Here is a 26,617-nt window from a genome sequence, read left to right on the forward strand (position 1 = left end):
CGATGCGGCTGGCAGACCTGGCCACACACCTATACAAAAGTGCACTGCGGCAATCAGGCAGTTGGCCTACGGAGGCGCGGCAGACATGTGGGACGAGTACCTCCACATCGGTGAGACGACTGCCCTGGTTTGTCTGAAGTATTTCTGTCAGGGCGTCATTGAAATATTCCGTGATCAGTATCTTCGAAGCCCTACCCCTGAAGAGTGTCAGGATCTAATGCAGATGCACGGGGAGAAGCATGGGCTCCCCGGGAAGTTGGGCAGCATAGATTGTATGCATTGGGAGTGGAAGAACTGCCCCGCTGCCTGGAAAAGGGTTCTACACGACCGGCTACAAGGGAAAGAATCCCACGATGATCCTCGAGGCAGTAGCTGATTACCGGCTGTGGATTGACATGCATATTTTGGGGTAGCCGGGTCGAACAACGACCTTAACGACCTCAACTCGTCGCCCCTTTTCAACGAGCAGTGCCAGGGTGTCGGTCCGGTCATCAGTTTTATCGCCAACGGGAACCAGCATGATATGGGCTACTACTTGGCGGATGAGATATACCCTAGGTGGCCCGTCTTTGTGAAGACGATCAGATGCGCATCAGATGAGAGGAAGACCTACTTTGCTGAACGGCAGGAGTCGGCGCGCAAGGACGTGGAGCGCGCATTTGGTGTGCTCCAGTCTCGATGGGCGGCAATTAGGGGTCCAACGCGTTTGTGGCATGTCGACTGCATTGCTGATATAATGTACGTCTGTATTATCCTGTACAACATGATTGTCGAAGATGAAGGTTTACAACTGACTAGTTGGGCCAATGACGATGCTAATGAAGCCGGCCCAAGCCACGGCGTGGCCGCCCCCAACGTACGAAGGGGGGTACCTCACGATGAAGTCGGCCGCCTCAAGGCACATGCCGACATGCGCCAAGTGGATGCTCATATTTGACACCAAAAGGATTTAATTGAAGAGTTGTGGGCGCGGAGGACTGCACGTCGTTAGATTTTTTTTAATTAATGTAATTTTTTTAATTAATGTACTTTTTTTAATTTAAATATTATTATTGAATTTTCCCGTATCTGTGTCGTAAATTTAATTTCATATTTTGTGTGATTGTTAATTATTTATTTTTTATAATTTTGTTTATTGTGGCTAGCCTATTGCTAGTCTATTGTTTGTCTGATTGTTGTCCTGATGATGTGACAGAAGGAGTTTTTAGTGCTGATGATGTGGCAGGAGGAGTTTGTGGCTAGCCTATGGCTGGCCTAATAAACTTTTCATTTTGACATTTTCATCCGTCCATTAATAAATTTTTCATTTATTAATATAACCACAAATCAACAAAGATTGTGCCCTTGTATGAAAATAATTTAATGTGCTAATACGATGTGGTTGCAACGAACAATATGCATTTATAAGGGAGCACTAGGGCGCATCCTTAATTAGAGTCACAACGTACTTCCAATCTCGTGCTGCTAAGCGGCACGAAACATGCAATATTATAAACACTCAACACAATATACATTTGTGAAGCTGTAAATTGATTTCCGTAGATTGCATTTTAGTTATTCGCAGATTGAATTATATATTGTTAGTTTCTGCATTATAAACAAAAAATATCTACGATGCAAATACACTATATATAAATGCAATTCGTCTATATATATATAATGCAATTAAATAGTTTATGTCTAAAATGCAACACTCAACAATAAAAAATGCAATTTGCGTATAACTAAAATGTAATCTGCGGAAATCCATCTGCAACTTTCATAAATGCATACTTATGGATTATTTTAGTGTTTATAATATTGCATATTTCGTGCTAAGTGGTAGCACGAGATTATAATATATTGCAATTTTAAAATTAGTTATTTTATAAGCATATCGCCTTTGTATCCCTAATAAAGATTTTTTTAATCATCTATAGTCACAAAATAATAAATATTCATAAAACCGATTAACCTGAAAATTTCACACTAACCAAAATTTATCTAAATATAGTGTTTTTGATGATTACCCCAAAAAATAGAGAATCGTTTTGATTGGATCACAAGTAGTATTTGGAGAGATTCTTAGGAAAAAGATGGGCTTTTCTCACGCCGTCGGCGTCGTCGGAGTTCTGATTCTCGCACACGCTGCCTACTCCACTATTCAGTGTGCGTATTCAAGTCGCTCAAAATCTTTGCTTTCAATAAATCTGAATACTCTTTCTGATTTTTTTGATCTATTTTTTCAGATAGATCTTTGCTCAAGATTACTGAAGAGCAGTTCACGGGGCCACCGATCACTGTAATTTCCTCTATTACACCTCACCATATGCGTATTTATATGCATATAATTCGTTTATTGCCACTAATTAGGTTTGTAATTTCGATTAATTTACAGGTAGTTGTGGAGTTGGTTGCAGGATTGTTTTTCTGTTTGTGGGCTGCTTTAACTGTTCCCGGCAAGTTCTTGTCGATTCTCCCTCAATCTGACGAGAACAGGTTTCTTTTCCCATTGATATTTTTTTTTGTTGCTGGTGTTGCATCTGAAGAATAATGTATGTGATGATTTATAGTAGTACTATAATTTTGGGATTAGGTTGAATTGCACTTGGTCTGTTGATGCAATGTGTGAGGTATTGGGGTGTTTGGTTGGGCTGAGAAAATAGTAGACGTACAGCATTTGGGGAAAATCGGGTTTATGTGGGTGTTTACACTAAAGATTACGTAAATGTACCCATTTTGTTATCTATTCCATAAATGGGAAAAACGCCAACCACATTGGCGTGTCTTTAAGTAAAAACGCCAATAGTAATGGCGTGTTTTCAGGTAAATACGCCAACGTAGTTGGCGTTTTATACTTGTGTCGTATTTTGGGCGTATTCTCTCCGATTGCAATTACGATAAAAAACGCCAACTTGGTTGGCGTGTATAAATAAAAAAACGCATTTGTAATTGGCGTGTTATCGTTGTTGAAACGACGAACATATTGGCGTTTTCCTAAAAGACGCCAACACGATTGGCGTATTTACTAAATCATTAGAAACGCCAACCTGAGTGGCGTGTTTACTCAGGGTCATATAGCAGGCGTTCCTCCCCCAAATCGCGAAAATCTCACCATACACACCCTTCGCGATTTCTCCAGCGTCGCGCCTCCTCTCCGTGATTTCGGCCTACATTCATCAATCGGTGCTATTCTCCCCCAAATTCATCTATTTTATTCGGTTAGTATGCTTACCTTTTACATTATTAGAGTAATTGGTGGATAGCTAGGGTTTGTAATGGGTTGTGAATTGAGTAGAAATATTATGCATTTTAGATTGGTTGAATGATATTATTGTTGATTATTATGTTGAATTGTTTGGGTTTAAGTTAATTTGTGTATAAATTTGATTATAAACCTAAACCCTAGGGTTGTTATAGCTAAAAAATTGGGCAAATTGTTTTGGTTTATGTGGGTTTTGGTTGATGTATGTTGATTAGTTTAGATTGTTAAATTTGTTTATATTGTTAGGTTTGTCAAATTGAAATTGGACAAATTGAAAATGTTAGGTTAGGCAAAATTGAAATTGGTAGGTTGGGCGAATTGTTAATTGAAATTGTTAATTTTGTGTAGGTGAATTGGTTTATGATTTTGAATGTGCAATGTTGTGTAAGTGAATTATTTGATGTTGGTGTTCAATTTTGTGATATTGGATTAAATTGTATCTAATTATTGAAATGGTTTATGGTTGGTTATTGTTGAATTTGGATTATGAATTTGGATTAAATGTTATGGTTGGTTATTGTTGAATTTGGATTATGTAGGTAAATTATGGCATCATCTTCAACCTTTCGTCGTCGGCTTGCATGTGGTCCTGCGGATCCATCTGTATTATATTTTCAGAGACAACACGTCTCTAACAATATATGGGCAGGAGTTCCATCCGAATATGTACGCTGCCGACGATATGAAGGAATAATTTGGGATGTTCCCATCCATCAATATGTCTTGGCAATAATGGACCAGATGGGGTTTGGGGGTATATTAAGGTGTGGTAAACCAAAAGACATTGACCACCATCTTATCACAGCTCTGATTGAACGTTGGAGGCCAGAGACTCACACGTTTCACTTTCCAGTCGGTGAAGCGACTGTGACACTGGAAGACGTCGAGGTCTTATGGGGCCTGAAAGTTGATGGAGAGGCTCTGACAGCTTACATCCCCCGACGGAAGCGGGACATTGGATGGACAGGTGTTTGGATTTTCTAGGATTCATACCGGACGCATCCGAGTTGAAGGAAATGGCTTTTAAGCAGACGAGCTTATCGCGCCAATTGAGGATTGAGCTGTCTGGTGACCACGAACAGTACATATATACTCAGCGGGCTCGTATATATTGTCTGCTATTACTTGGTGGTCTGATGATCCCCAACGCCTCCGGAAATAAAATTCCGTTCTTCTACCTACACTTTTTCATGGATATAGAACGGTGTTCTACATATAGCTGGGGTGGGGCGACGCTTGCTTGCTTGTACCACAATTTGTGTGAAGCGGCCGTTGCTAAGAGGACGGATGTAGGGGGAGCCTTAACTCTATTACAACTTTGGGCTTGGGAGAGAATCCCAAATATTAGACCGAGGATGCTAGATCCCGTGCATACAGACTATCTACCATGTGCAAGCGCGTAAGTTGTTCATTTATTCATTTTTGAAACTTAATGTTCATCAATTTTTGTGTTCTTCGCTCATAATTTAAATTTTTTAGATGGAATGGCCCGGCGTCATATGTAAAAGCACCCGGACATTGTATTGAAAATTTCCGAGATCAGTTCTCCATGATGCATCCTAATCAGGTACTTCATATATTTATAAAATGTTTTTGGTTTTTTGTTTTTTGTTTTTATGGAAATTATTTTGAAAAATTTGTATCACATGTAGTTTATTTGGAGGCCTTATCTCCACCGGGAGTTGCCGGAAAGTTGTGATGCCGGTCGTCCTATATGGATGTCAATAACAACGCTTATTTGTTGGAATCTGGCTGAGCCACACCTGCCACACCGAGTGTTGCGCCAATTCGGGATTGTCCAACCGTATATCCCGGATCTCCCCCGGTTCCACGGTTCTGATTTTTTGAAACAGGATCGCCGTGGAAAATCTGGTCGAAATTGGGTTCAATGGCACGCCAATTATATACAGGAGTGGGACAACAGGCACTTTACGATATGGACTGATCTGGAGGACAGTACTAAACCTGTTGCAACGGAAGAATATATGAATTGGTTTCGCCAGATCACTGTGGTGTATTTAACCAAACCCGGCGTGCATGCTGAAGAGGGATTCCACGAAACGGCATCTTCTCATAACTTTACGGTACATTATTTATACTTAACTAAACCCTGATTACTTATTTAAATTCATATTATGATATGTACTTAACTTTGAAAAATTGTAGGTGGAGACGCTTCACAAAATACGCCACTTTCTAAGTGGCCGAGGTGCGACAGGACATTTCTGTCCGGATATGGAAACCATTTCGAGGATGGTTGAAGAAGGACTGCAGATATCCGGGGAGCCTCAGCTGATGGACTACCCTCATTCGCAGCGCTCTGCAATGGACGTGGACGTACCCATAAGGCAAAAGGCAAAACGACGAACCAAGCAGAAAACCGTCCGCGGAGAGTCGTCATCTCAGTTCGTACACAACTCCGATGACGATTTTGAGGAACCACCTCCACCGAGCTCTGCACTTCGAGGCCGTCATTCTATTAGCCATACCGGTGGTACCGGAGAAGATATTGGCCTCAGTGATGTCCCCGCTTCTCCACCGCGGTCGTCTGTGCAGGAGGATCTTGAGAACGCTGTTGTTCAAGATACTCCTCCCTCAAGGATCCCTAGATCTACATCCAATATTGGGAAGGGGATACGACGTCTGTTTATGCGGAAAAGTCGTGACGATTGAACTAATTTGAACTCTTGATATTAGTGTAATTTGATATTGATGTTTTTTCATTTGATTTGAACTCATTGATTTTAAGTCTTTATGATTAAGTCTTTGGATGTCTGAATTATTATTTCCTAGTAGAAATGAAAATGAAAACAGGCAAATAAAGAGATATTGGCGTTTTGTGAAAATTTGGTAATGTAAGTCTTTGTGAAAAACGCCAATGTTATTGGCGTTTATAAGTTAGAAGAAATTTTGCTAGTTTTTTTTCACGACGGTTCTGAACGAACACGCCAATCCAGTTGGCGTGTTCATTAAAAACGCCAACAGGAATGGCGTTTTTAAGTTAGTTTTTATTTTGCCCGTTTTTTCTACAACGAATGCGGACATTCTGAACAAACACGCCATTCCCGTTGGCGTTTTTAATAAACACGCCATTCAGGTTGGCGTGTTATTTAAAAACGCCAATGACATTGGCGTTTTTAAGATAGTTTTTATTTTGCTCGTTTTTTCTACGCCGAAAGCGGACATTCTGAACAAACACGCCAGTCCCTTTGGCGTGTTTCAGCAATAACACGCCATTCCCGTTGGCGTTTTAAAGTGAAAAGACGCCAATTAAGTTGGCGTCTCTTTAAACACGCCACTCACATCGGCGTTTTCTATAAAAAACGCTGCCGCTGTTAGCGTTTTTAATCATTTCATCATTATTCAATATATAAGTACATACAAATATTACCCTATACATTAGTCCAAATCTTGCTAAATACAGAAATCCAATATTACACAATGCATACGTTCAATTGTCTCGCCTTTTCCGCGTAAAAAAGCTACGGATCCCCTTCCCGATTCTGGCGGTTGAGAGTCTAGACGGAGGAGTCTCTCGCACAACGACATTCTCTAAATCAACCCCAAAATATTCGTCTCGCACAGAAGACCGAGGTGGAGAATGTGGGACATCACTGAGACCGATGTGTTCGCCTGTACCACCAGTGTGGCTGACAGAATGACGACCTCGAACTGCAGATCTTGGTGGAGGTGGAGGCATAAAATCGTGATCGACATCATCAGTGTGGCTGACAGAATGACGACCTCGAACTGCAGATCTTGGTGGAGGTGGAGGCATAAAATCGTGATCGACATCATCAGTGTGACTGACAGAATGACGACCTCGAACTGCATATCTTGGTGGAGGTGGAGACAAAGAATCGTCAGCGGCATCATCTATCAACTGAGTATCCATCCTTGGTGGAGGTGGAGGCATAAAATCGTCAGCGGCATCATCTACCAACTGATTATCAGCATTCGGGCAGTTGCGCCTGTCGTGACCTGGTTGACGGCAATGTTTACATCGGCGTCGGGCTCGTGGCTGATCAGCTTCACGGACATCCATCTGATTAGGAATCCTAGTAGTACGGTATCGACCGCGACTTTTAGGCATTAACTGAGCTCGTGAACATTGCAAAGTCCATTCAGGCACGACCCAATAATCTTGGTGTCTGGGTGGATTGAACACCGTAGAATATTGGTGTACCCAAACACTTGTGCGGTATACGGGATCAACAAGCGACAGCATGTTGTCATTTCTAAAACGAGCAACTGCCGCTGCATGTGAACATGGAAGTCTCCACATCTGCCACTTTTGACATTTGCAGTGCGACTCCAAGTACTTTACCTTCCACTTATTAGCGCCCTTTCCACCAATTCGACGCTTTGTTCGAACCACATAATGCCCTGCAATTGTGTTCGGTGCTCTCACATTATGTAATTGACCTTTTGCATCATTTTTGCACACCTTTTCATGCGCCCACGGGGTAAGTGGTGTGGCACACTGTGTTGATGCAATTGACCGGTCATTGAACCATTCTATTGTCCTCCAGAATATCATATCAATGCAAGCTTTAATTGGGAGTTGTCTTGCGCCTCTCAACACATTGTTGTAAGATTCCACCATATTAGTGGAAACCTCACCCCATCTTTTGTGTTTGTCATACGCCAGATTCCATTTTTCTAACTCCACGGCATCAAGGTACTGCAAAGCCTCGTTGTTGACGTTTCGAAGTAAACGACGTCTGATCTTAAACTTGCGCTTCTTGGTAGCAATACCAATTTTCCAAACAAGTCTTTTGACCATGATACCTTTGTGATTCTGCAAAACATTCTTTCTAACATGTACCAAGCAAAATCTGTGATGACCCACATTGGGTTCTTCTTTCCATATGAGAGAATTCATTGCATCTATGATTCCCACATGCCTATCAGATATGACACATATTTCATGCTTTGCTACATGAAGTCTAATGCGTTCCATAAACCAATTCCAACTTTCTTTGGTTTCCTCATCAACAATGGCATATGCAACAGGCAAACATTTCTTATTAGCATCAAATCCAACGGCAATAAGAATTTTACCTCGACATTGTCCACGTAGATGAGTTCCATCAACCGTTAAAACTGGTTTGCATAGTTGAAAAGCCTCCACAGCTGGTCCAAAAGCCCAGAATACGTACTTGAATACCTTGTTCATACCATTGCTTAATATGTCATCGTGCATCCATTCCACAATTGTGCCAGGATTTTGTCTTTGCACTTCATTCAAATAAGCTGGTAAAACTTTGAACGACCACTCCCATCCACCGTATACAAGCTCAATCGCTGTCCTCCGAGCATACCATGCTTTCTTGTAACTAACTTTGACATGAAATCTATTTTCAATATCCGCCACAATTGCTTTTACCTTGTAGCAAGGATCGTTTTCTATCTAATGGCGAACACTCAACGCTATCATACCCGACGAAAGATTAGCGTGGCCATTATAGTTACAATCCCCCATGCAAGTATGAGCAGTGCTGAACACTCTAATTTGCCAGTGTTCATCATGCTTCCTCAGTGTTGCTCGGCACTCCCACAAACATTTAGGTAAGGACGTATCTTTCGGATTTCCTTGTGGCCACTTACAAACTGCATGCCATCTCTTTCCTTTACTTTCAACAACTGTATATTGTCGGATTTTTTCCAAATGCCAATGAGTCACAGCTGCCTTCAATTCCAACTTCGTTCTAAATTTAGTATGCAAACCGACATTGGTAGGATCTTTTTCACTCCAATAATGCACACTGGGATCATCACGCTCAAAGTTTTTGGGATCAAAACTATCATATGGACCTGGTAAGGTGCGAAAGTAGTTGATTCCAGGCTGTGGGAACTGTGGAACTACTCTTCCTCCAACTGCCCTTCCACCAACTGATGTTTCTCCAACTGCTGTTTCTCCAAGTGGAATGGATGGTCTTGAAGCAACAAATTGTTCATCATCCGACGGATCACCATCTGAGTCTGTACTAACCGTGTCGGAATCTTCAGAATAATAAGGTGATTGTGGATCAAGAAAGTCGGCTTTATCAGGACCTATTATGTCCTCAACCACATCACAATTGTCACGTTCCCCTAAATGCACGCCTCCAGCTTCAAAATCTTGTGTTGCAGCTAAATATGGTTCTTGGGCTCTTGTAGACGTACCAACATCAAAATCTTGTGTTGCAGCAAAATATGGTTCTTGGGCTCTCGTAGACGTACCAACATCAAAATCTTGTGTTGCAGCAAAATATGGTTCTTGGGCTCTCGTAGATGTACCAGCATCATAACTTATGACATGATGACTATGATGTTGAGTAATTGCCGAATACTCAACATATAATTCAATTACACCTCCAATAACCATATTCTCACTAAACATTAGTTGCATGCATACTTCTTCTAGTTGAACACCTATAAACGTGACTCCGGATCCAAAGCATATAGTACGTTTCCATATTATTTGAATATTGTTTTCATATATGCTTATCCCCATCCTTTCACAAATTTTTTCCACAAGCTCATCGTACGAAATTGTTTCATCCAACATAATGAATCCTTTAGCAAAAGGAGGATCATACGAAATAACTGCTCCGGGAATTATCTTTCCACCCCAATATAAATTGACACACCACGTCATACTATCTGCAATAATGTAAAACACAAATAAATATGTATTATTTTTACATTCATCATTATGTAGAGTCAGCCAAACACTTGACAAAATAATTCTATTAAATACACTACAATATATATTATCATAACAATCCATTAAATATTGGTAACAAAATTAGGTCACAACAATCCATCAAAATATTTCTATTAAAATATATACTATCATAATAATCCATCAAAATATTAGTGTGCCCATAACAATTGGTCAAACTATTATATTAATTACACTACAATATATATTATCACAACAATCAATCAAATATTGGAAGACTAATGTTTAGAAGAATGAGTCTAAAATTTGATATACTAACCGATTAGAAGGACTAATGTTTGGAAGAATTAGCCAAATTCAAAATATCCACGCTTAAATCCACCACCGGGTCGACCCGAGAGAAAGGTTTTTCTGCCTTGGGAAGGGTTTTCACGTTTTGGGGAGGGAAAGTGTTTAGGGTCGCGATGTTGGGGGAGATCTGATAAGTATATGGCTCAACAGAAACACGCCGACCGAAATGGCGTTTTTAAGTTTAACACGCCATCCTTATTGGCGTTTCTATAGTAAATACGCCAACTTCAATGGCGTTTTAATAAGTAAACACGCCAGCTATATTGGCGTTTTATCCTAAAACACGCCAATTAAGTTGGCGTTTTTAAATGGCTGTATTTTGTGAAAATACACCTAAAATACGACGCGATAATAAAACGCCAATGGTGTTGGCGTATTTATAAATAGAAACGCCAATGTGGTTGGCGTTTTTCCCATTTATGGAATAGATAACAAAATGGGTACATTTACGTAATCTTTAGTGTGAACTCCCCCATAAACCCGATTTTCCCCAGCATTTGTCACTGATAGTTTGTCACAAGACTAGAGATGTATTGATGGAGATTGGTAGGATATAGCTCCTTAAGAATAGTATTTCAGACTCTTCATGTAAGCATATCATGTCTGACTCTGTGAATGAACATAAATATAGATGAAGACGTCATGTCCAATCAAAGTATTTCATTCCCCATCTATGTGCTCTCCACTAAGATGTTAGTAGTATACACCAAAAGAGGCTTAATGCATGGGAAGTGTGTAATGCACCCATTTAGAAAACCTACATTTTGCCTGTGGGCTGGAGATAGAAAGTGATAGAATTGAAGGTTGGATGTGCTTTATGGAGGAAACTGTCCCATAGCTTTGCTATCTTTTGACCTTTATATGTCCAAATGGTAATTAGAAGGAACATATGCATAACAGGGTAAGAGTATGTCAACGAATATCATTCCATTAATTTTCTTTTTATTTACTTGAGTTATGAAAGATGAAAAGCTTTATCTTTCATGCATTAACTAGTCCTTCATGAGATTTTATTACAGGAAACTTCCCTTTTTGAATCTGAACATGCTTGAGCCTACTAACACACCGTTCTTTGACTTCTTTCCCTGTCCAAGCAGGGTAGTTGCCTTGCCTTTCAATCTGGATTTCATGATCTTCAATCATCGTGGAAAAGCTTTTTCTTTGGGTATCGATATGAAGATAAAGTAATCATATTAGAGGCACCATTGCATTTGGTTCATTAGTGAGATCTAGGGATCAAAAATAACCAAAAACAGATGTTACTTTTATTGAAACAAGAAGGTATTGGTTTCATCTTGGTGAGATGAAACAAGGATGTTTGTTTGCTAGTAGTAGTCAAGTGCAAAGTTAGAATCTTTTTTAGGGGCGTGTGCTGGTCTCATTCTTTTATGGCATTTGTTTGTCTTATGTTTTATAGATAGCTTGAGCCTTGAGCAGATTCTATCTTACAGAAATTTTCTTCACAGAAGATGAATAAAGTAATTTTTTGGTTACATTACATAGATTGCATTATCGATGCCAAAATCTAAAAACTCTTTGATGAAAAAGTATTTACTCACTACTGATTTATTGTATGTTTACTAATACTCTGTACTTTATTGAAATATAACAAGGTTATTTTAGTCATCGGGAATTTGTTTAAATGATATTATCAACAGCAATGTACTATGGGAATTTGTGTATTACAGGTGGGACAAGTATTCCATCATAATTGAGTTATTTTTCTATTTATAGGTGTTTTTTTACCATAATTAAGTCATTTTAATGTATGATACTTCATCCGTCTGAAAAATAGTTCACTTTTGTCAGTATAGTTCATCCATCAAAATTAATCCATCTTCATTTTTATTAAGTATTTAAGTTTTATTTCTAATTTGTCTCGATTAGTCAATTTCACATCACAAATTAAGTTGCTCAACTTAACCTTGCACTAATCAGTACATTTGTGCCTTGTGCAACCAATTACAAGATGCCAACCACCTAAAAACGCATTCTGAAATTAGCCTAAATACCGATTAACAAATCAGACTCAAAGGAGAAAAAGCAAAAATTAAAATTAAAATTAAAATTAAAATAAAAAATGGAAAGGAGATTGCAAACAGTTGCCATAACTCGTCATAAAGAGGGCCAGGTTGGCAGTTAGCCATTGCCATAAACGCAATTGCGACATCACTCATGCTACATTCATGCACCCTTTTGGCTTGTAGTTCAAAGTCAGTGTTCCTTCACTTCTTAAATGCTTCATGTCGAAGGAAGTCCACGAACATTCTCTCGAGAGCACCACATCGACATGGCTGTCTCCTCCTCCTCCTCGCCCCGTTCCTTTCAGCCCCCGCCAATAGGGCCCTCGTGATTGTTTTATCTCTCACCAATCATTTTTTAAATACGTCTGCAGCTGAATGCATGCTGAAGAAGAAAAAGAGCATAAGTGAATCCTGTCAATGTTAGAACAGTAGAGCTGCTCCTGATATTTGGGCAATTAAATAGATAAGGAATTTCTGTTGATGTGAAACCAAAACTTGATCAACACAAACATGTCTCTTCCACTGGCAACATACATACCCATCTTGTTTCTTTCAAAAGCACGAGCTTGGTTCTAGCAACCTCTTTAAAGGAAACAATGATAATAATAATAATATTAAGAGTTGCTGGTACCCATACATCCATACCTACTCAACTTCCAAGTATATATTTCCTACCAAAGTTCCTTTGATAAATCATGCAAGGGTTTGAAACCAAACAGTCAGCCTATCAACTAGTAAAAAGCCAAGAATGCAGAGGAGCAAGAATGAGAAGGGAAAATATTCGAGGCTCGGGTGCAGAAATAATATCTTAATTGCGAGGGTCAAATATTTCATAAAGAAAGTGCCCAAGTATTTGAGTTGTTACCTCATCAGTAGGGACATAAGGTCTTGGATGACTAGTTGTGGCACCAAGAGCGGTCATTTCTCAGTCGTGACTTGTGGCAATGGTGAGTCGAAGAAGTTCCTGGTGGGGTTGCACTTGCTTTCATATCCTCCTTTTGTCAGGTTGCTGGAAGCGGCAGAAAGAGAATTTGGATTTGAACAAAAGGGTGTATTAACTTTACCTTGTGAAGCAAGTGAGCTGCTACAAATGTTATCTCATGTCTGAAGATAATATCATGATCATGCAATTGCATATTTATCGTGTACTGTAACTTAGACACACTTTATCACCACAATTCATTTGCTTTAAAGCATCCAGCATACGTAATATACAGTTACATTGACTAACAAAGAAATGAGAAACCAATGAGAAACCTGAAGTTCACAAATAAGAACAAACATATGGGTTACTGGATTAGCAGTGTTGTTGCCTGATTAAACAAAGTACATAATTCCAGGACTTGATAATCAATCAGTTGTTGTCTTGAGAAAATTTACTATAGCTTTTAACTCTCGGAGTTCACAATATTAGCGTTTTTTTATCAACAAACTCAATGTTGTGAAATTCCAAAAGCAGCTTCGAGTGTAATCCTCAAGAACAAGGCCACCAAACTCCCAAAAGGAGAACAGACCACATATTAATCCTCACAAGCGCCAAATCGAAGAAACAGAATGCAAAACAGAGGGAGACCAGAAAGCATAAATATTTCAAATGGAAATAAACAAAATAAATCTAGCCTGCCCAGATGACCATATCATCTTACATATAGAGAATGGGGAAACGTCATCTAAGAGTGCCATAGAAGTTTACAGATATGGCACAACAGAATGACATCTAACTCAAAGTTCCAAACAAATCATGATATGATTGCACTGAAAAGCACCATTCACATGGTAATAATCCTACTGTAGGAGTTACGTAAAATTGGTAATGTACCTGGTACCTACTCAGTTAAATAGAATGTCCATATCATGACAAAATATGCTTTTTAAGTTGCCATGTGTTGCTTGTTGAAACTTGAAATGAATGTTATCAAACACTACCTCGTCTCTTAAAAATATAAACTATTTCCATTTTGAACCGCCCCTTAAAATAGAAAATTCTAAATTTTCTATTTTAGGAAGTGGACCTCACAATCCACTAACTCTATTTTCACTACCTTTTCTCTTCATCTCTCTTACTTACTCATTTTTCTCCCCCTCTCTCTTACTTCACCAATGCTTATTTCTTATTTTACCAATTGTGTATTAAAACTCATGCCGTTTCAAAAGTTTCTATATTTCAAAGACGGATGTAGTAGTAATATTTATTGTTTAGAGTACTCAAATGTAGAGTTTAAATATTAGTAGTTCATTGTATGCCTTACCAGAAGAAACAAATACAGGTATTCTACGCAACAAAAAGGCAAAACTCCATACAATCCAAGCTCTCAGCACTTAGCCTTTGAGTAAATCTATAGCACTAACTAATGTTTTGGAGAGAGATAAATGGAGATGTAAATGTGCTACCAAATACAATGTAACTGTAAATGTATATGCATATGTAGATGTGTGTGTGCACAGAGAGAGATAAATGGAGACACAGAGAATGAATAAAATGATACAATCAAATTCATGAAAAAATAATGTCAATGACGAGAAATTTGGAAGGGACCTGAAATATCTCGAATATGTCTTAATCTGGGTTCCGTTCCTAAATGGATTACCACCAAATAGAAAATCACAAACTACTGTATGTTTGAGTTTGACAAACCTAATCAACTGCTATTTTCTTGAACATTAGCCAATCATTGTCATTCAAGAAACTACACATTTACTACTGAGGAAGCTCCTGCTGGTTTTCCAAGGATTGCTGCAGTATAAACTTGATGTGTTATTTTAGGTCTATTAAAACAAGATAGTTTTGCACTCAAGTTCAATTAATTTACCCAAATATTACCACTTCACTGCAAGATTACAGCTTCGTGTGTAGTACTTCGAGTGTCGAACCACAGGGAGACGTTTGGTTATTTAACAAGAATTGACAAGATTTATAAACAATTTAAAAACTAAAGTACGAAAATAGAGAAACACAAGAGAGAAAGAACATTGCTCCTAACAACATTCGATGAATCACTATTGTATTGATTCTATATTCAAGTCCATATGCTATTGAGAACGATGTATCAATTTTACACTCTAAAAGTACTGAATATACTTAAAGAATTATAGTACTAGTACTAGCTGAACACATAGCCAAAAGTACATACTCATTAGACTAATATTCCTGCGGAAGCGCGGTAAATACTAGACTAACTTCTCAAGACTAACAAATATTATGGTTAGCTGAACACTAACACATAAACATCTTCCCATCAAACTAAACTCCTACGGATGTGTAGTAAGTATTAATTCAACTTTGAAGACTTTTTTTTACATCAATATTCACTTGTACATTTATCTCTGAACAAGATAAAATTAACAAGTTTTTCATCTAAGTTTTCATCCAATTTCCAAGTTAAAGAGACATTAGAAAGAGGCAATTAATATACTACATTTGATGCATCAAAACATAGCATAAATAAAATCCGAACCATAGACGAAAACCAAAGCGAATGATTAAATATAGAATCTCTACAATCAATTCATTCTACTAGTGTTAGGAGCAATGAAGACAAACTAGCCACTCATGCTAAGGAAGAAAAAACCGAAAGATAAATGGTGTTCTCCGGTAGTCGATGGTAGTCCGTCTCCGAGATGATGAAGGTTGGATTCCGGGGTCCTCCTCCCTTCTTCTTCTTCTTCTTCTTCTTCTTCTTCTTCTTCTTCTTCTTCTTCTTCTTCTTCTTCTTCTTCTTCTTCTTCTTCTTCTTCTTCTTCTTTCATTTCCCCCCTTTGATTTTTCTATGCCACCACCGTGCACAACGTTCCCAATTCTGTTTTCTTTTCTCATTCCCGTCCAAAAACCGTCACAAAACTGCTCTTGCAGTTAGAATCGAACAGACCCAGCCGGGTGGATTTTGAAACTGAAAATCACCCGGCCGGGTGGAATATTAACTCCACAAAATCACCCGGCCGGGTGAAACGTTCTGGACTCCGCATGCATTATATATTTCACCCGGCCGGGTGGAATTATTAGGCATAAAATACACCCGGCCGGGTGCATAATTTCTAGAGCCTTCTGCGCATTCTGTCAACCTTTTTCACCATCCTGGCTTCATTCCTTGTTCTGTTTCACCATTCATTCCTCTTCCTACACCATAAAACATACTTTTGCAAGCATCAAACTATATAAATCATTTAAAGTTATGGGAATAAAATGTACAATTTGATTCGCATCAAAACTCAACCCTCCTCTTTTTGTCACCCTTTTCGCCATTATGACCAAACCACAAAGCTGCTCTTCCCACAGCCTTGTTCCGAATCCTCAAATCCAATGGCTCACCGAATAATTTCTTTTCCCCCTTGAGCTCTAAAAATACAGGAGCCATCTTTTCTTGAATTGTATTCTCACCATCACTTCCAGAATCAAGCCCATCCTTCATTGCCTCAATGGCCGGAGCAAATGTCTCCAACAAAGAAACTTTTTTTTCTGTGTGAGCTTGACTAGAAAGTTTTGGGGGAATGCTAATCTCTGACATGACTATTTCCCCAGCATCCAAAGGATTCTCAGAAATCGGGTTCCCATTGTTATTAACTTCTGACCTATTTTCTTCATTATATGGTTCATCAGATGTTGTAGCCACTGATGATCCATTACATATAAGCTGCTGCTGTAGGCTTAACAAAGACCTTTCTGCCTTCCTATGCTGCCTAGCTAGCTCAATCTTATCAGTACGGGCGTCAGATTGCCTCTCATTCCACACAGGTGTCTGTACATACGTGTGGGGATCAGGAAATGCTGGCAACCATGGTGGCACACACTTAAAAGCTGGAGTCTCCCCCATTTGCAAGAAACTAGGTATCATTCTCCGTTCACTGATCACAGGAAAATGTGGCACTGGTTGACCAAATGGTACCTCATCAGCCGTCTCTAAATACTCTTTAATCTCTCTAATAGCACCTGAACTCGCTACACACTCAGAGTGAAGCTCTGAAGCACCAGTAAATCCTTGGCGTGTGCCCATGTCGTCCAACCCTTGAACGATATCAAAGATGTTGCAACCCGTCCTACCAGCTAAATTCGCATACAATCTCAACTGATATAAACGGGAAGTCCAAGGCCCGGGCTGACCCGACCACGACTCCCCTTAAGCTGCCCGGAAGGCCCGTCACGAGATCAATGAGACAAAGGCTTCGGGAAGGCGTTTCAAACTTCATTAGGAGGGGAATGGAGGAGGCAGATGGAATGCCCGGTCGGGCGAATCCACACCTCCAAAACGCCCGACCGGGCGTTTGTGCGCTGAGCATCGTCCACAGTCCAGAAAGTTCGCCCGACCGGGCGATTTCACCATCCCAGAACGCCCGACCGGGCGTTTGTGCGCTGAGCATCGTCCACAGTCCAGAAAGTTTGCCCGACCGGGCGATTTCACCATCCCAGAACGCCCGACCGGGCGTTTGAAGAAGCAGCGCCGAATCCAGAAAGTTCGCCCGACCGGGCGATTTCACTTTCCCAAAACGCCCGGCCGGGCGATTCAACTTTTACATCCGATTTTCCTTGTGTTTTTAGCCCTTTTCTTGGGTTTCCAACCCTAACTATAAATATCCTTTTTGTAAGACTTTAAGGGCAGACTTTGATGAATGTTATTATGAAGACTCCTTTGAGAGCATCTCCCATGTGAGATTTCTATCCAAATTCCTACATTGTAGGTTGCTTGTTTTATGTTCATTTGGCTAAATCAAGTATAGGTATGCATTTATGGTTGTGTAGTCATGAATGTGGAGCCAATGGAGTGTTTGCTTTGGGTGAAAGTAGCCTAGGGTTGCCCACATCTCTTTGTGGGAGGTCATAGGTCCTCAAAGAGGATTCCTCCTTCTTTACACTTTCTTCTCACCTTCTTTCTCTCCATCCAAAACCATTTTGAGTTTAGTTTTTGTGGCTAGCTCAACTTATCTTTACTTTATCTTTGAAAACACAAAAAAATTGAAATCAAACACCGCTTGGGGTATTTCTTGGGCACATGGAAGGTTTCCCTCACAAGGAACCTTTATCATTTGGTATCTAGAGCCTAGGTGCCTACCAAGTGTTTGATTTTAAACCTCTATGAAATTTCATTTTCCTTGTTTTTCCTTATTTCTTTTGTTTTAGCCTTTGCTTGTTTATTGGTCAATTGTTGTAGGATTGAGCTGATTTTTGGTGTGCATGAACCTTGATATATGAACTATTGTCCTGAAAAATCTTAGCCAAAAATTCTATCATTTGATAGGTCAAATTAATGTGTGAAGTTGCTGCCCTGTTTTGTGCCCTAGTTTGACAGATTTGGGGAAAACGTAAAATCGAGGGTCTTCTCGAAAACCTGCTATATTGGGGATATTTTTCCCTCTTTCTAAACCCTTTAATCTTGTTATCTACCAAGTTTCATCAATTTTGGGGTTGGGTAGCCATATCAAAAAATTTCCTAAAGATCAGCCAAGAGTTACATAAATTTTCAGCTCAACTAAGTTTGTTTGTTAGCTTCCTTAGGCATTGAACCTTACTTTCACATGCTTGATTGGCCTTACTTGCTTGGTTATATTGCCTATGTGTATACCTTGATTGATTTGTCTTAGCGCTTGCATTTTGGAAGTTGGATATTGAGAGTGAGTGAACCTAGCCCTCACTATATTCTAAGCCTTTTTCCGAGTGACATTGGTGAGTGAATTGGGGGTGGGATTACCAATTGGGAAGTGAGTTCTTACTAAAATCTCCCCTTCTTGTGTGTGTGAGTGTGGATTTTACTAACCCTTAGGACTAGATCCTAGTTTTTTTTTATTTCTTATTGTAGGTACCATTGTGAATGCCACCTCGTACTAGATCCACCACGATGGGGGATCCGCAACCGGGTGCGAGCACGAGTCTTAGTGTGGCGGGGGATGAGTTGAAAAACTTGATGGAAAAAATTATGACGGATTTGAGGGATCTAAAAGAAGGCCAAACCACAATGCATGTCACTCAAGATGCTATGTTCGGGGATTTGAAGGAACTCAAGGTGAACCAAGCATCCATCCATGAAAACCAAACTTTTCTCCACGACGAGCTCAACGCTTTGAAGGCCGTGCGACTATCAAGGTCAAACACCCCTAGGAGCAATCACACACATCATGATGCCTCCGAGGGGAGTAATGGAGAGGAAGAGCCATATGGTTGGTACGATCATGGGGGGCGCGGGGGACAAGGAGGAGGACGGAATGGGAATAGGAATGGTAGGTTCGGGAACATGATGGGCGGAAGAGGAAATGGAAACATGGGGCACCATGGGTGGAATGGTAGGCATGGAAGATATAGAAACTATGAGGAGGAGATGGAGCCGCGGTATGATGATCCCACCAAGTCTATCAAGCACACATTTCCCGAGTTCCACGGCAAGTTTGATCCCGAGGCCTACTTGGAATGGGAGTCACAAATGAGCAAAATTTTCTCACTCCATAACTTTTTGGAAGGTGATAAGGTGAAGGTGGCAATAGCCGAGTTTCGTGGCAATGCGGATACATGGTGGAATGATACGATGAGGAGGAGAAGGATGGTTAGGGGAGGGGAAGTGGGTTCGTGGGCGGAGTTGTGTGAGCTCATGAGGACTACCTTTGTACCAAAGTCCTATTTCCTCCGACTTCGAGGGGAGTTTCAAGATTTGAAGCAAGGGACGAAGAGCGTAATGGAGTACTACTATGAACTCCTATCATTGATGAGCAAGGTAGGGGTGGAGGAGCGAGAAGAGGCGACTCAAGATCGATTTATCCATGGCCTTAACATCAACTTGAAGCACAAGGTGCAAGTGGAGGCATTGAGGGGAATTTCCTTGGACGAGGTGATTGGGTTTGCCGACACTTTTGAGAGGCAAAGTAAGGAGTTGGTTTCTAGCCGGGCTAAATGGGCGTCTAGCCAAACCGGAGGGACGGGGACTAGCAAGTGGAGTGCTCCCGGCAAGAAGGTGGAAAGCATGGCCAATCCAAACACCCAAGGGAGGCCGATCGCGAAGGCTCTACCGGGTACTCAACCTATTAAAGCTATAGCCCCTATGGAAGACAAGAAGGTTCAATGTTTCAAGTGCAAGGGGTATGGCCATTATGCACGCGAGTGCCCAAACCAACGGGTAATGGTTATCGGGCAAGATGGTAGCGTGTATAGTGAGGAAGATGAAGAAGATGGGGAGGGTGTGGGCACTAAAGAAGTGAGCCCGGACACCGACATAGCTTTTTCTAGTGGCGAAGAAGAAGATACACCCTTAAGGGCTATGGTTGTACTCCAAATGCTCAATGTACAACCCAACCTTGAGGAGCATAAGGAGCAAAGGTGCAACATCTTTCATATGAAGTGTAAGGTGAAGTCCAAGACGTGCTTGGTCATCATAGATGGAGGGAGTTGTACAAATGTGGTGTGTGACCGGTTGGTGGCCAAGTTGGGATTGAAGGTACTTAAACACCCAAACCCCTACAAATTGCAATGGTTAGGGGACTCCGGAGAGTTGAGGGTGAAGGCTCAATGCAAAGTTCCATTGAAGATTGGAGAAGTTGAGGAAGACATCCTATGTGATATCATTCCTATGACGGCATGTCATGTTTTGCTAGGGAGGCCATGGGAGTTTGATAGAAGGGCCTACAAAAATGGCTTCACGAATGAGTATTTCTACATGCTCAACGGGTTGAAGGTTCGTTTGAAGCCATTGCTACCTAGTGCCGTGTTTGAGGCTAGCCAACATCTACAAAAGGAAAGAGAGAGAGATAGGGAAAAAAGGCTAGTAGAAGAATGTGAGCTAAAAAAGCCAAGTGAGAGTGGGGGTGGTGAGAGAAAAATAAAAGCGCCCAAAGGAGAGCACCCACAAACAAGAGGGGGAAAGGAATGTTTGATAGCTAGTAAAACCGACCTTGGGTGGGCACTAAACAATCACCCCTCCGTTCTCCTCGTGGTCCGTAAGGATTTGTGCTTAGCTACTAACCTTGACCCGTATCCTTTGATTGTCCAAAGTGTGTTGCAGGAATTTGAAGATGTATTCCCGGAAGAACTCCCGAGTGAACTCCCTCCCATGAGGGGGATCGAGCATCAAATTGACCTTTTGCCGGGATCATCACTCCCAAACCGGGCCGCATACAAGGCGAACCCCAAGGAGACACAAGAGCTACAAAGGCAAGTCGAGGAACTCCTTGCCAAAGGTCTAATTCGTGAATCTCTATCTCCTTGTGCCGTACCCGTCATTCTTGTACCTAAGAAGGACGGAAGTTGGAGGATGTGTGTAGATTGTAGGACAATTAACAAAATCACCATCAAATATAGACACCCTATACCTAGGTTAGACGACATGTTAGAGGATCTTTGTGGCTCTATATGTTTTTCTAAAATTGATTTGGCTAGTGGATATCACCAAATTCGCATGAAAGAGGGAGATGAATGGAAAACCGCTTTCAAAACCAAATTTGGCTTATATGAATGGCTTGTGATGCCTTTTGGTTTGACTAATGCCCCTTCTACATTCATGCGTTTGATGAATCATGTACTTCGTCCTTTTATTGGGAAATTTGTGGTGGTATATTTTGATGATATCTTGATTTATAGTCGTAGTGTTGAAGAGCATGCTAGTCATCTTAGGAATGTGCTTGAAGTGTTGAGAATGCATACTTTATATGCCAAGTTGCCTAAATGCACTTTTTGTGTTGAGGAAGTTGTGTTTCTTGGTTTTGTTGTGGGAAAGGAAGGAGTGCGGGTAGATGAGGAAAAGGTGAAAGCCATTAGGGAATGGCCAACACCTAGGAATGTGAGTGAGGTTAGGTCCTTTCATGGCCTTGCTAGCTTCTATAGGAGGTTTGTTAGGGATTTTTCCACAAAAGCTTCACCCTTGAACCACCTTGTCAAAAAAAATGTTGAGTTTAAGTGGGGGGAGGAGCAAGAGAGAGCGTTTAGTACTTTGAAAAATGACCTCACGCATGCTCCCTTACTAGCACTCCCCAATTTTGATAAAACTTTTGAACTTGAGTGTGATGCAAGTGGTGTGGGGATCGGGGGAGTTCTCATGCAAGAGGGTAAGCCCATAGCTTACTTCTCGGAAAAAACTAAATCAAGCCCAATTGAACTACCCCACATACGACAAGGAGTTGTATGCTATAGTCCGTTGCCTTGAGAATTGGCAACACTACTTGATGCACAAGGAGTTTGTGATACACACGGATCATGAGTCTATTAAGTTCTTAGGAGGTCAACATAAACTTGATAAAAGGCATGCTAAATGGAGTGTTTTCCTAGAGACTTTTCCCTATGTCATTAGGTACAAGAAGGGAAAGGACAATGTGGTTGCCGATGCTCTTTCTAGGAAGCCTTTTGAGACCTTGCATGATGGCACTTTACTTGTGAGTGATACCGTGTGTTTGAGAAAGCGTGTGCTTACTATGTGTGCCTCCAAATATGTTGGATTTGAGTTTATTAAAGACCTTTATGAGCATGATCATGACTTTTCTTCTATTTACGGAGCTTGTGAAAAAGGTGCTTTTGATAAATACTATAAGTTGGATGGCTATCTTTTTAGAGAGAATAGGTTGTGCATACCTTCATGCTCTTTGAGAAACTTGTTGATTAAGGAGGCTCACCTAGGGGGCCTAATGGGTCATTTTGGGTTGCTTAAAACTTTTGACATACTAAGTGAGCATTTCTTTTGGCCTTGCATGAAGAAGCATGTTGAAAAGTTTTGTAGTAGTTGCTTAGAGTGTAGGCAAGCCAAGTCTAAATCTAACAATTATGGTCTTTACACCCCTTTGCCTACTCCTACACATCCTTGGGTAGACTTGTCCATGGACTTTGTTCTAGGTCTCCCAATGTCTCCTCGGAAAAATGATAGCATCTTTGTGGTGGTGGATAGGTTTTCCAAAATGGCTCACTTCATTCCATGTCGGAAGACAAGTGATGCCAAATTCATTGCTAGTTTATTTTTCAAGGAGGTTGTAAGAATCCATGGGGTCCCGAGAACTATTGTAAGTGATAGAGACGTCAAATTTTTGAGTTTCTTTTGGAAAACGCTTTGGGGTAGGATGGGCACCAAACTTCTTTTCTCTACCACCGCACATCCCCAAACGGATGGTCAAACGGAAGTCGTAAACCGCTCATTGGGAACTCTTCTCCGTGCCTTGGTTTTTGAAAATAAAACTTCTTGGGAAGAATGTTTGCCTATAGCCGAATTTGCTTATAATAGGACCATACATTCCACCACCCAACAATCTCCTTTTGAGGTTGTCTATGGTTTCAATCCACTCACCCCGTTGGACTTGTCCACGGCCGATTTGCCTTTGTCTTATATGGTTGATGTAGGTGGGATGAAGAAGGCCAAGTTTGTACAAGACTTGCACACTCGAGTGCAAGAACGAATCCGCAAGATGGGGGAACAAGTAGCTCAAAGGGTGAACAAAGGGCGAAAGAAAATGTTGTTCAACCCCGGAGATTGGGTTTGGGTACACTTTCGGAAAATACGTTTTCCCGACAAAGCAAAATCCAAGCTTGCCCCGCGAGGGGATGGCCCATTTATGGTCCTAGAGCGTGTGAACGACAATGCCTACATCATTGATCTTCCCGGGGACGACCCAGATTTGAGGACAAATCCTTCTCAAGAGGGAGAGGATGATATAAACGGGAAGTCCAAGGCCCGGGCTGACCCGACCACGACTCCCCTTAAGCTGCCCGGAAGGCCCGTCACGAGATCAATGAGACAAAGGCTTCGGGAAGGCGTTTCAAACTTCATTAGGAGGGGAATGGAGGAGGCAGATGGAATGCCCGGTCGGGCGAATCCACACCTCCAAAACGCCCGACCGGGCGTTTGTGCGCTGAGCATCGTCCACAGTCCAGAAAGTTCGCCCGACCGGGCGATTTCACCATCCCAGAACGCCCGACCGGGCGTTTGTGCGCTGAGCATCGTCCACAGTCCAGAAAGTTTGCCCGACCGGGCGATTTCACCATCCCAGAACGCCCGACCGGGCGTTTGAAGAAGCAGCGCCGAATCCAGAAAGTTCGCCCGACCGGGCGATTTCACTTTCCCAAAACGCCCGGCCGGGCGATTCAACTTTTACATCCGATTTTCCTTGTGTTTTTAGCCCTTTTCTTGGGTTTCCAACCCTAACTATAAATATCCTTTTTGTAAGACTTTAAGGGCAGACTTTGATGAATGTTATTATGAAGACTCCTTTGAGAGCATCTCCCATGTGAGATTTCTATCCAAATTCCTACATTGTAGGTTGCTTGTTTTATGTTCATTTGGCTAAATCAAGTATAGGTATGCATTTATGGTTGTGTAGTCATGAATGTGGAGCCAATGGAGTGTTTGCTTTGGGTGAAAGTAGCCTAGGGTTGCCCACATCTCTTTGTGGGAGGTCATAGGTCCTCAAAGAGGATTCCTCCTTCTTTACACTTTCTTCTCACCTTCTTTCTCTCCATCCAAAACCATTTTGAGTTTAGTTTTTGTGGCTAGCTCAACTTATCTTTACTTTATCTTTGAAAAACACAAAAAAATTGAAATCAAACACCGCTTGGGGTATTTCTTGGGCACATGGAAGGTTTCCCTCACAAGGAACCTTTATCATCAACGTTTTACCTAATTCACAGACGTACCTAAACGCAATGTCAGCAAGCGAATCAAGAGCAGACTCGTTGACTCCCTCGAACCCAATGCCCTCGCATATCCGAGCCATCGCAACCCTTGCTATTGCTCGACTATATCCACCAGCACCAAATCGCATATTTGAATCATTGTTTTCGTCTCGCTTGCCTTCAGCTTCACCTCCATCGCTCATGTTCAGATTCAAGAATCATTTAGGGGGTTCTTAATCTTCAAAAACCTCAAAACACTCGGAACTTAGATACTCCAACGCACCAATAACGAGAAATTCAGGAACTCGTTTCCAGGAAAAAGAAATCAAGAAAAACCCTAGACACAAGGTGGGATAACATTGAAGAAGGAGGAAACCAGAATGTGGCTATATCTATCTATACGTGAGCTTAAATCAACGCATTAGCGTGCAACTGAGTTACGAGCACTTACAATTGATAATACTTTCAGGGCCGTCTTCGAATTGTGCAAATTTGAATATTTTTTAGAGCGGGATTGAATTCAAGATAAAACACTAGATAGAGAGAGAGAAAGAATCATCACTCTAGGATTTTAGCTTTGAAGCTGACAGTTTTGGGGGGAAATTGAATTTGATTTGGAGTGATAAACCCTACTGTGAATCTGAAAATGGAAATTGGGATCAAGAGGAGAGAGAAAGCCAAGAAATAGATTCAGGAGGGATGTATTTATAGGCGGAGGCCACGCTCCTCCGACGATTGTTGAGTTTCCGTTAATACAAGAATTTAGAGCATCCACAATGGTGCGGATGTCCCCCGGCGGACATCCCCACGGACATCCAAAAACACCTCCTATCATGTCATAAGGACTTCCCACTGCACTGCCACGTCATAAAGACTTCCACTGCACAGCGGCGGACATCCCCAAGGACATCCTGACGATCTTCCCACAATAATAAAAAAATATAAAATAATCAGGACGTCCGCCATTGAACGCCGCGGAACTCCAGTGTCCGAAGCGGACGTCCCACGCGGAACTCCGACACGCCGGCCGGACGTGCGCCATTGTGGATCCTCTTAATATTTACATGTCCTTTTATTCCAGTATATTGATAAAAATAATTTATTGCATGATTTATCACATTCTCTTCAGAAAATATTTAATTCCTTTTTAAATGCAATAATTCTCTTCCATGATTCCATCTTCCATCAATCTTGTTTAATCTTGTGTTTTACTTAAGCTAGGTTTAATATTAAAAATAATTTTTATATTTTTTTATATTTATGCCTCGTAGAGATCTTCAACTCAAAGAATGAAGAACAAATTCATGATAAACAACTGAATAATTGTATGTAATAACCACATAGTTTTATACTAAAATTCCATATAGCTGACCAGACAATTTGAATATGTCACATTTCTTAATGACTTAATGTAATTGTCACTTTTTGAAAGATAATTATCATATTTTTTTCGGAAAAAAGAACAAATATCACTTTTTCACAATAACTAAATAAGTTTTTTTATCCTAATTCCTAATTAATTGTGGATTAGTGTCATGTATTACTATTTTCTATTCTCTTTTGTCTAATCATTCATAACATAAGAAGGAATAATATTGAAATATGTGAATGTTAAAATATAAAGTACTATGTTGAAGTATGTTACTATATGTTATTCCCTTTGTTCTATAGCAACATGTTCCTCGACTTCAAGGAATTTACCCACAGGCAACACACTCCTCTCTTTTAAAGCATAGGCACCCGAAAGTATTACAGTCTATTCGCAAATTAGC

The 26,617-nt window shown here is 40.8% G+C and overlaps 3 protein-coding genes and 1 long non-coding RNA gene across 4 annotated transcripts; 2 read left to right on the forward strand and 2 right to left on the reverse strand.

Annotated features, from left to right (window-relative positions):
• Positions 1-1,959: 1,959 nt before the first annotated feature.
• On the forward strand, positions 1,960-11,763 carry LOC121762646 (membrane magnesium transporter-like). Its single transcript, XM_042158605.1, has 4 exons — positions 1,960-2,148; positions 2,229-2,281; positions 2,378-2,478; positions 11,363-11,763. Exons 1-4 carry the CDS (start codon positions 2,076-2,078, stop codon positions 11,451-11,453), a joined length of 318 nt encoding a protein of 105 aa, XP_042014539.1. The 5' UTR covers positions 1,960-2,075; the 3' UTR covers positions 11,454-11,763.
• A 583-nt stretch (positions 11,764-12,346) lies between these two features.
• On the reverse strand, positions 12,347-13,511 carry LOC121762654. Its single transcript, XR_006042268.1, has 2 exons — positions 13,155-13,511; positions 12,347-12,671 (listed from the first exon to the last, which is right to left on the reverse strand). It is a non-coding gene; the product is annotated as an uncharacterized LOC121762654 (long non-coding RNA).
• A 2,977-nt stretch (positions 13,512-16,488) lies between these two features.
• Positions 16,489-17,277, reverse strand: LOC121760767 (transcription initiation factor TFIID subunit 8-like). Its single transcript, XM_042156393.1, has one exon. The coding sequence runs from the start codon at positions 17,275-17,277 to the stop codon at positions 16,489-16,491; it is 789 nt and encodes a 262-aa protein (XP_042012327.1).
• A 3,287-nt stretch (positions 17,278-20,564) lies between these two features.
• On the forward strand, positions 20,565-21,738 carry LOC121762621 (the record flags this gene model as incomplete). Its single annotated transcript, XM_042158576.1, has 1 exon — positions 20,565-21,738. A coding segment is annotated over exon 1 (1,143 nt), but the record flags the coding sequence as incomplete, so codon positions are not given.
• Positions 21,739-26,617: the final 4,879 nt, after the last annotated feature.

The sequence above is a fragment of the Salvia splendens genome, chromosome 13 (genome assembly GCF_004379255.2).
Source record: "Salvia splendens isolate huo1 chromosome 13, SspV2, whole genome shotgun sequence".
Lineage (NCBI taxonomy): Eukaryota > Viridiplantae > Streptophyta > Magnoliopsida > Lamiales > Lamiaceae > Salvia > Salvia splendens.